At 33.3% G+C, this 11651-nt stretch overlaps 1 protein-coding gene across 1 annotated transcript; it reads right to left on the minus strand.

The window, feature by feature from the left end:
* Positions 1-7703: 7703 nt before the first annotated feature.
* On the minus strand, positions 7704-8967 carry LOC21392233 (uncharacterized protein At4g06744). The gene has a single exon (XM_010096348.2). The coding sequence runs from the start codon at positions 8965-8967 to the stop codon at positions 7720-7722; it is 1248 nt and encodes a 415-aa protein (XP_010094650.1). The 3' UTR covers positions 7704-7719.
* Positions 8968-11651: the final 2684 nt, after the last annotated feature.

Raw genomic sequence — 11651 nt, forward strand, 5'->3', positions numbered from 1 at the left:
GATATTTGTTAAAATTACTCTTAATAAAACATTGTCGGTCCATTAAAAAGCAAAATACCTATTATTGAAGTCTTAATTTTAAAAATATCGACTATTACATAATATTATAAAAATGTCGATTAAGACATATATATGTTATCGGATATGTCTTTATATACTATTTTAGGGTATGATCTATTTATGGTTAATATTTTTTTTATGTTATCTGTTTGTTTTTTTATCATTATATTCGACCTATTTACTTTCCTTTTTAGCTATAATTAATTGTGTGTAATCAATTTATTTTTTAGTTTACAGAATCACTCCGTTTTAATTTCCCTCTTATTTTGTTTTAGAATATAGTCGAGTTTTTTTTTTGACGGATGTGGTTGAGCGTCTCTCCCTCATCCCTTATGGTGTTTTTGTTCTGAATTTATTGTTGATGGAGTGAGAAGTAATTCGATTGCGGTTTGATCATTGAACGTCGGGGTTTCTTACTGTCCATCGAAGTTTTGCGATTGTTTCATGTCATCCCACTTGTTTGTTACACAGGTACTACAAGAAACATGGTTATTAACGACGACAAAAAGTCGTTGTAAAAAAGGTAAAGTCGTCGCAAATACATTTTTCACAACCACTTGTCGTCGCAAACTTGTCGCTACAATTGTTTCGTCGCAAAAATTATTTTTGCGACGAAAATGAGTCGTCGCAATTATATTTGCGATGACAATCGTCGCAAATAAGTCACTACAATTATTTCGTCGGGTACATCGTTAAGATGACATGGCATTCATTATTTACGATAACATTTTTTGAATTAAGTTGTCGCAAAAGATACAGTAGTAGCTAACATGGCATATATTTGTTGCGACGACATTTGTCGTCGCAAATAATATTTTAATATTTTATTTATTTTTCTCATTTTAATAATTATAATAAATATAATTCATGATATTAAATATAAATAAAAATTAAATAAAAAGAAATAAATAATAAAAATATAAATAAAAATTATCATGGTAAAAAGTAATTAATAAAATAAAAATATAATTATAGTAGAAATGTGCGAAAGTACAAATTGTTATATTAATAATACTTTAATCTCCTAAATTAGCAGCATCACTAGAATTATCGTTGTTATCATCAGAAGGATTCGGAGGCGAAGGAGGTGGACAAACATACGGCTCAAGAGGAGTAACCGCTAGGAAAGTCTTGTTGGGGTGCATTTGAGTGATGAAATCCTGCATCATTCTGACGCTCTCGTACAGCTTGAGGTTTTGCTGGTAAGTCCATTGTAAGTATTCTTCTACGTGTGGGGCAGAACATGACGTAGAAGATCTTGCCGAGCGTGAGCCAGATGATGACGTATCCCTTCGATAAACTTTTTGTGGGAGTGTGTGACCTACTCCAATCTTGTGTCCTCTGCGGGTGCCTAGAAACTGCTCCATAATATCATACTCATTAACTGTTCCTGTCGCGGATGATCCAGAAGTAGCAGACTGTGTCTAGATCTGCGTTTCTCTTTCGTCCTCCATCCGATGCTACAAATTTTATAAGAAAAATAATTAAACACATAATGCGATTTAGATAAAAAAAATATAATTAAACATTACAAGTATACTTACAAAAGTTTGCTCAGCTTGGGGATTAACAGATTCCCGAATGGGTTGAAACCATCAGTAGCTAACCCTAATCGAATATTTCTCGATTCACGTGCGAATTGTGGATATTTTTCATCAAAATCATTCCACTCTGTACCATCAATTGGATGACGCATTAAGTCTTCATCCCTCGAACGCCCCCACACGTGCCACGTCATTTCCTTAGCAGTGTGACGGGAAGCATATAGACGCTTCAACCGATCCTTCAAAGGGAAATATCGAAGTACTTTCACGGAACTTTTTTTCCCTTTCTGCTCTTCCAACGACTTGTAGTACATACTGGACAAGACTGCAAAGCAGCATTCTGCTTCCAAAACAAAGCGCAGTCATACTTACACACATGAATTGCCTCATAACTCAGACCCAGTTTACTCAATAAGTTCTTTGCCTCGTAATGCGATGTTGGTAACTTGTTCCCTTCAGGAAGTGCATTTCTCAGTAGCTTCAACATTTCATCCATGCATTCATTAGGCCACTTGTACAACACTTTTAGATGCATTAGTTTCACTAAAAAGTTCAACGCTGAATACTTAGTACAACCCGGATACAATCCGACTTATAGCTCGGATAAGAGATCTCTAAATTCATCGTAATGCGTATCTTCTATAACTATTTCTGTCTCACCCATTCTCTCATGATCATCACTAATCCCAGCCACATTATTTAGCATTGCAAACATCTCGTCAACAGATTCACTGACCACTGCAGCAGCAGGACGTACTTCACCATGGTGAATCCATATGGTGTAACTTATATCAAAACCCCATCGATGTATGTGCGCTTTCATTGTTTCGGTTGGATGCATCTCATGATTTCTACACTTCATACATGGACAATTAATACCCCCGAGTTCATTTGCATAATTCTTTCCAACCTCAATAAAAGCACATAACCTATCCCAGTACTCATCAGACAACTGATTCCTTAAATGTATCCAACTCTTGTCCATTGGCATCTCCACTACGAAGAATTTATAAAGTTTTATCAAATTTTATGAAAATTAACACAAATTATTTTATGATAAGTATTTAACATTAGTTTATTTAATTATTTTAGTATTAATATAGTCTTAATTAAAATTTTTATCTAATTTTTTAATTATCACATAATAATCATTAAACAAATTTTAATCTAATTATTACATATTTCAATTTCAATTCTAATTTAAAATTCACAATTCTAAATTCAAAACCACAAACTATATCTAAAATCTAAAACAAAATTATACACCATAACAAAAATACCAAAATAAATTAACAAAATACCAAAATATTAACTCACAAAATCCAAACCCACAAATACCGGGGGTTGGAGAACGGTAAGGTAGCAAAGTGGGAGGGCGACGGTGGGCGGAAAATGGGCGGCAACGGCGAGGAAAAAACACAGTTTTTTTCACAATATTTTTCGGTGCAAATGAATGATTTGAAGAGAGAATGAAGTATTTAAGCTTTTTTTGAAGGTTCTGGACGGAATGAGGCGGTTTTGGACGGAGAGGAAGCAAGAAAATCGAGAGCTCACCGGAAAAAATGGCGGAAAGAGGTCTGGCATCACATTTATACAGACCATTTTTTGCGACGACATTATGTCGTCGCAACAAATATTAAATCTTCGTTGCAATTAATGTTAAAACAATGGCGTTCTTCTTCACCTCATTAATATTTTTAAGAATATTCTTGAGGAATATACCCTGGCCCCTTTTTTGCGCCGACAATTTAACAATGTCATCACAAATCATTTTCAGGAAACCGCCAAAGTTTCCACCCTATTTTTGGAAAAAATTAAATCTCCAGTTATTTGCGACGACACGTGTCGTCGTAAAAAAATAGTCGTCATTGATAGAATTTTTTGGAACATTTTTTTGTGACGACACATGTCGTCGCAAAAAAGTCGTTCTGAAAAGAATTTTCTGGAACCATTTTTGGCGACAACGTTTTGCATTGTCGTCGCAAAAAATAAAAAAATATCTTGAACCTATTCGCAGGAAAGCGCCAAATTTCCCGCCTCTTTTTGGACACATCAACTCCAACTGTAACATCAATATTTGTGACGACATGTCCTCGCAAATAATGTACAAACTGGCACCAAAATTATTGGTGTCAGATTAGTTTTGACTCCAATGGTTATTGGCGATGACATGTCGTCGCTAATATGGAGTTCCATTTTAGTGATGACATGTGGTCGTAATTATATAAAGTTTGTGCAACAACGTGTCATCGCAAATATGGAATGCAATGACAAGTCGTTCAAAAATTTTGTTCTCTTTTAAGCGATGACATGTTGTCACTAATACGGTAATTTTAACAACGACAAATGTTGTCGCTAATAATGTCGTTGCTAATAATCCTTTTTGTTGTAGTGAGGTTTGTGGTTTGTTTACGTTGTTACTTCTATACTCGCTCGTCATGGTTTTTTCCAATCATTTTTCAGTGTTATTTGTTGCAAGTTTCTTTGTTTTATATATTTTTTTTTCATTATGGTCTCAAATTATTTTAGTGAAAATATTTACTTTCTGTACATGTTTTTTTTTTTTTTCCTTTCATTATGGTCTAATCATTATTTTCCTTGCGAGGTTTTATGTTTCTTTTTTATAGAGCTTTTAAACATTATGGTTTGATCATATTTCTTCTTTATTATATTATTTTTAATGATTTTCCGTGAATGATATTACTTGTCATTTTGATTTTGATTTTCATTATGATCTAATTATTACTTTAATGAAAATATTTATTTTTTATGTACATATTTTTTGGTTAAGTTTTATGTGTTTTCTTTATTAGAATTGTTTTTTTCATTATGATCTGATCATGTTTCTTTTTTATTGGAACGTTTCTTCTCTATTGGACTGATATTAGTTATTGTTTTACAATTTTATTTCATTATGATCTTATCATTATTTTAGAGAAAATTTTTTTCTTTTTATTCGTATTTTCTTGCGAGGTTTTACGTTTCTTCTTATTTACAATTTTTCTTTCATTATGGTTGATGTTTCTTCCTTATTCTAACGTTTTTTTAATGATTTTCCATGAATAATATTACATAGTGCTTTGCTTTTTTTATTTTTATTATGGTTTGATCATTATTTTCATGAGAAGAATTTTTAGAACTGGTTTTGAAGCAGATGTAGTTTGTGCAGAGTTTTAAGTATGTTTTCTTTTTTGGCAAAATAATAGAGCCACTGTTTTTAACAGATTCGATACTTTTTTCATTTAAGAAACTTTTCTTCTGTTTAAAATGAAAACATTTCATTAAATGTTGATTTTGTTTAATATTTAGGTGTTGACTTTTGTTTTAATTGTTGATTTTACTATATTTGTCTCCAATTTCTTACCTATTTTGTGATTTAATAATTATTTCTCCTTTTTAATTATGTGAGGATATAATTGTCTTTATATATGTGATAGTCCATAATTTTGTAAATAACTCTAAGAGAGAAGAGAAGAAGGATGCGGAAAGGTCTATATAAATATTATCCATTACGTCCACTCCACGAACTATATATAATAATTGGCAAATCAAACAGCAAATGCCTATTGGCATGGGAAAAGATATCTAGTACAGTAGTCCTAAGCTAGCAAATTCCTGACTAGTTCTTGTCCGTTTCTTTTTTTTTCTTATAAAAGAACAGAAAAGCTCCCCACTTGGTATACGCAGCTGCCCCACTTAGGACAAGTGAAAAATTAGTTGCAGCTACCAAAACTTAGAAACAGTGACCACTGACAAGGTACATACGTATTTATTAATCAAAATCTAGTGCAATGATGAGGCACTTTGTAATTGTTTAAGCTGGACCACTTCAATACTGAAGTGGAAGATTATTTCATGATCAGCCTCACCTCACTCAAGCAGGGGCCCTTTTTAATTTTTATTATTATTATGATTATAGCCTGCCAGCATTTGATGTCCCTACAAAAGTTATTTTACCTGCATATTCAGCAGGATTGCTGTACTGTCCAATTTGGACCATTTTTTGTTTTCCCCTTTTTTTGATAACTATATATTATCTGATAAATACCACTACTATATGATGAGTTTTTTTGTTTTTTTTTTTATATCTATAAGAAAAAGTAATTGTCATATGAATCCCTTTTTATGAAGAAACTTGTGAGTTTCTGAGTTGGTATGTAAGTATAAGATTGACTGAGTAAAATCATTAATAAATAGACAGTATATAATCATTATACTGATATCTTCAATCATAAACTTTTTTATTTATATTGATTGGTATAAAATGCGCCCCCCACCCAAAGTTCATGATGGTATTATGTTTACTTATTTGTAATCGGGCGGGTGGACATGAATTGGAAGGGATATGACTTAGGATGGGGAGGATTTGGAGTGAGAAATTAAAAAGAAAATAAATTGTTTACTTAGGTTGCAGGCTTATAAATAATCAGAGTCAGTCTAAATATCATTCATGCATTTACTTGAACACAGAATCAAATGAACTGTTATAGATTTACTTATATACCTTTTAATTAATTTTTGTATTTTTAATTTAAAAAATAAAGTATAATTATTAAATGTTAATCATAATCAAAGTAATTATTATATATTAGGATAATTAAATTGTAAGAATAAGTTGTGTAACTATTTCTTTTTACAAAGAAAAACAAAAATAGATTGTCAAGTTTTGTATATAATAAAACAAAAATAAAAATAAAGTATCAAAAGTTGAAATAATTTTTTAAAAAATAATTAGGCTAATAAAATCAGGCTAATATTATAATATTATGTATATGAAATAGTACATGTAGGTTGTAATTATGTTTATTTTGTATTTTATTTTTAATCCAACATTTATAAGTAAATTGGAATAAAATAGTAATTTAATAATAATATCATGATTGTGAGTCTCAATTCGGAGGGGGACATATGAATGCCAATCCCATTTTTAAATATCAAATTTTTGTAGGGTCCACTAATTCTATTCTCTTGGAATTAAAAAAAAAAGAGTAAGTAAATATGTTAATCTTGACAAGTAAACATGTCATAAATTTTTACTTATACCTCTACTAAATAAACTCAAGGGCAAAAAGAAAAGAGGTCATGCATCTTTAGTTCGTAAGCATACCGTACAATGCTGTTGGAGAATTTTCTGTGTAGAGGAAGAAAAAAATGAAAAGAAATCAGAAATCGAGATGGGTTTGAGGCGTATAGGAATATTTTTTTTAAGGTTTTATTTGCACTTACTTCTCAAAGTTTGCTAATGAGTTTCTATTGCAAATTACCCCAAAATACAACAAATTATTGGACACGTTATCTACCAATAATATTGTGTTTCAGAATATGAATAAAGTCTGTAAATTTTTTGAAAAATTAATAAAGACAGATGTGTCATTTCATGAATGAACACATCCTCTTCAAACATCACAACTATTCATATAAATGTACATTTTCATTGTAAAGATATTTCTTCATTAATTAATACATATATTACAACAGTTATATTTATTCTTAATAGGTGTTCAGATATGTGTGAATGTATATCACTAATGGATACAATAATTTGAAATGTTTCGGATCACAAATCACACACAAATCATAGATTTCTGTAGAATTGGCGCTGCAGCGGATGTTTTTCCCGCTACAGCGCATGAACCAGAGCAACATGCCCCGAAGGGCTACACAGCTGGCGCTGTAGTGCGCAGGCACTTCTCTAGCAGGCGCTGCAGCGCACCAAATAGGCGCTGCAGTGCCCATGGCTGCACAGATAACACCATTTAGTGTTGTCTAACCCACTGCAATGCATTCCATTAACAATTTCTTACTAGATTATAATATTTTTTCAAATTCAACAATGATAAACACATACATACATACAGTAATGGATATTTAGTGTCCACGTATTTGAACACATTGTCGTCGTTAATGGATACATTAATGTGATTGGTCATGAATACAATATTGCACGACTGAACTTTTCAAGACCATATATATGGTCGAGTCTCAAAGGCATGTAATTATATTGAATTACCATGCGTACAATTCCTAATTCAACTCTTGAGATTACAAGTAAAAATTAAAAAAAAAAAAAAAAAGATGATTCAAACTTTGTCCCTTGGAATATGAGCAGAGGGGGTCAGTGTGGGGAAGGCACTTGAGGGCTCGAAGAAGCACGAGAATATCTAGGGTAATGAGGAGGCTGACAGGGAATGTGATTATAAGACCACATGTAGGGACAGAACCTCCTAGGATACGAAAAAAATGCCCCACATTCCTCCATGGATCTCTGGTATGGAAGATCAGGAATGCAATTTCTCCTAACATCAAGAACGCCTCTTTCAATCAATCTCCTACAAAGAGGACCAACATACGTGAAATAGTTATCCGACAACGAAAAGTTTGCCAAATTCTTCAGCTCATCACAGACCACCTCCGGTACCATGCCGTACAACAAGTTACCGGCGAAGTTAAGCTGTTCCACCTTCTCTAAACACGCGAGAGAGAAGGGTAACGGACCGGTCAACCGGTTGTTACCAACGTCAAACACTACCGCCTCTTTCAGAAACCCTATTTCGTAAGGAAGACAACCGGTTAACTCATTGTTGAGAAGCAAAACCTCAGTCACAGAGGAAAACAGTTTCGCGATTGATGGCGGAATTGGGCCTATGAACTTGTTGTTTGCCAAGGTTAGATAAATGATATGAGAGCTCGTTCTGAGATCATCCGGAAGCTTTATCTGCGTGAAATTGTTGTTGTTGATGAAGAGGGCTTCGAGATTAATCTGCAGGAAAATCTGAGGTGGGACCGACCCGGTGAAGAGATTGAACCTTATGTCCAAGAAACTCAGGCTTTCCATGCCGAGAACAGCATTGGGAAAGGACCCAGACAATTTGTTGTTGCTTACATCAAGCTCGTAGAGATACTTAAGCTTGGCGATGTTGGGAGAGAGAGTTCCTGAGAAGTTGTTTGAGTTTGCATGGAAAAGAGCTATGTCTGGAAGCTGGTCGAGGAAGCCGTCGAGCGTCGGAGCAGAAAGTTGGAAGCCGTTGAAGTCGACGGAAGCAACGGCCATGGCGGAAGCATTATCTGGAGGGCTTTCGCAGTAGAAGCCTGTGTAGTTGCAGATGTCAGAGCCAACCCAAGACTTGGTGATGTTTAAAGGATCAGAGGTTATGATGGACTTGAATTTTTGGATGACGGGGTAAACTACAGCAAGCCTTTCGTCTGCAAATTCGAGAAGTTTCGGCGTAGTTGGTGGTGGTGGTGGTGATCTGCCTCTGCTGCGGTGGTGGCTGGTGACAAATTCGACTTTTTGTTTCTCGGCGTAATGCGGTACAGCGTTTAGAATGAGAGACGCTAGTAGGATGGGAAAGATGGGAATCATTCTTTTCTTAATTTGTTTTTGGTGTTTGTCTAAGTGGGTTTTGAGAGCTGAGAAAGTCAATGAGAATATTTGGACGTTGAAGCCTAATATGAAGAGATGGTTGCGTCAGAAATAGGGATTCATTTCTCTTTCATGTATTAACGCAATACAATTTTTTTTTTTTTTTTTTCAAATTTTCTTCTTCTTTTTTGTCCACACTAAAAAAATAAAAAAAATGCTAACGTTCTTCTTTCGCCAAAAAAAAAAAAAAAATGTTTCGCTTGGTACTAGGCGTGGTGGGTCATAAGTGGTGATACCAGATCAAGAATGGGAGAAAACAATAATGAATGATGCGGAGTAGCCACTGTTTTGTTCGGTGAGGTGCTCAGACAAATTAACTGCCGTACAAGTCTTAAGTCTTCACCTATAACCAACTCAATGACAGTGTCCAAAGGAAATGACCAATTGGTTATGACTTACTGTATTTTGAGGGATCTTTTTATTACGATGAAGCTAGTCAACTGAGAACAGATCAACTCATCAGTTTTGTCGCAGTATATGTATTTATGTATGTATGTACGTATGTATGTATTTATGTATGTATGTATTGTGTTGTTTATTGTTGATTGTTGGAGTGGTCGATTTACTCTTAAATTCTAACAATTTTTTAAGGCTCAAGTTTCCTACTTTCATGCTGGATATTCCAGTGCCAGTTTCTTTGTGGAGGATAAGTGTAATTGGGTCCAGCTAGGCGCCAGCATTACCATTTTGGTGACGACGGTTTATATATGAGTGCTCTATTAATAGAAAAGAAAGCAGGCCAAGTTTGTCTCTCTTGCAATTTGTTGATGCTGCTATATTTACAATGGACATGGTTGGTTTTATCTTAAACTAAAACTACGTACTAATAGAGGTACAGAAAGCGTGATTATATGAAATTTATATGTTGCTAACTTTTTAGATGGATTTCCTTCTAAGGGATCTAGGAATTGAATTGAGAAAGCTTGTCCAATATGAGCTTAAAAATTGGAGAAAATTGTTGAACTTATACTCAGAGAGTTAGAGTGCATGAGTTTGAATTTTTATCTTTTACTCTTAATTAATACCCTTTTAAATAATATAATAATTGACTAAAAATGATATTAATCAAAAATAAAAAGGTAAGAATCCAGACTCATGCACTTTAAAGGATAAAAATGATATTAATTGAAAGTAAAGGATAAGAATCCATACTCATGCATTCTAAAGGGTATTTGTCTCATTTCCCTTTAAAATTAGTCACGTTCTTCTCGTGATCTTCGATAGCAAAAAAAGAAGAACAAAAACAGTAATTTATTTCAAGTGATGTTCTTTTCGATAGAAGAAGACGAAGAAGGGGAAGGAGAAGGGGAAGGGGAAGGGTGAGGGGAAGGGGAAGACCCTTTTAAATAATATAGTAATTGACTAAAAATGATATCAATCAAAAGTAAAAGGAAATAATCCAGACTCATGCACTCTAAAGGATAAAAATGATATTAATAAAAAATAAAAGGTAAGAATCCAGGCTCATACACTCTAAAGGGTATTTGTCTCATTTTCCTTTAAAATTAGTCATGTTCTTCTCATGATCTTCGATAGCAGAAGAAGAAGAAGGACAAAAACAATAGTTTATTTCAAGTGATGTTCTTTTTGATAGAAGAAGAAGAAGAAGAAGAAGAAGAAGAAGAAGAAGAAGAAGGGGAAGGGGAAGGCCCTTTTAAATAATATAGTAATTGACTAAAAATGATATTAATCAAAAGTATCTAGACTCATATACTTAAAGGGTATTTGTCTCATTTCACTTTAAAGTTAGTCATGTTCTTCAATAGCAAAAGAAGAAGAAGAACAAAAACAATAATTTATATCAAGTGATGTTCTTTTCGATAGAAGAAGGGGAAGGGGAAGGGTCTTCCCTTTTAAATAATATAGTAATTGACTAAAAATAATATTAATCAAAAGTAAAAGGTAAGAATCTAGACTCATGAACTCTAAATGATAAAAATGATATTAATCAAAAGTAAAAGGAAAGAATCTAGACTCATACACTCTAAAAGGTATTTGTCATCTTTCCCTTTAAAATTAGTCACGTTCTTCTCGTGATCTTCGATAGCAGAAGAAGAAGAAGAAGAAGAACAAAAAAAGTAATTTATTTCAAGTGATGTTCTTTTCGATAGAAGAAGAAGAGGAAGGGGAAGGGGAAGGGGAAGAGGAAGAGGAAGAAGAAGAAGAAGAAATCATTGTATTCTACCCTATGCAGAGGATATTCTTTACTGAAAAATACCGATATTTGGATTTATTTGGTCGCACATTCCCGGATAAACGACAGTAACATTTACCATAAAGAAATATGTCGTATTATATGAATAAAAGACGGCAAATACCATAAATGAAACGACATGTATTTTTTAACTTAAAAAACAACTTTTATTTTAGCAGTAAACAGCGGACATATCAATAAATATGAAATATATATATTTTTAAAAGGAAGATGGCTTGATTTATTCAATATTAGCTAAATCAGCTTGTACAAAACAACTGCTAAACCTAGGGCCAAACATATATAACATCCCATGAATATAAAAAAAGTAAAAGCAGCTAATATGTGGGTTACCGAGTTCTCTAATCGGAAACGTAATAATTAAATAGAACCACATGAAACTTAAAACACAATGTATAATTAGCTGACG

This window comes from Morus notabilis, unplaced genomic scaffold, assembly GCF_000414095.1.
Source record: "Morus notabilis unplaced genomic scaffold, ASM41409v2 Scaffold523, whole genome shotgun sequence".
NCBI classification, from domain to species: Eukaryota; Viridiplantae; Streptophyta; class Magnoliopsida; order Rosales; family Moraceae; genus Morus; species Morus notabilis.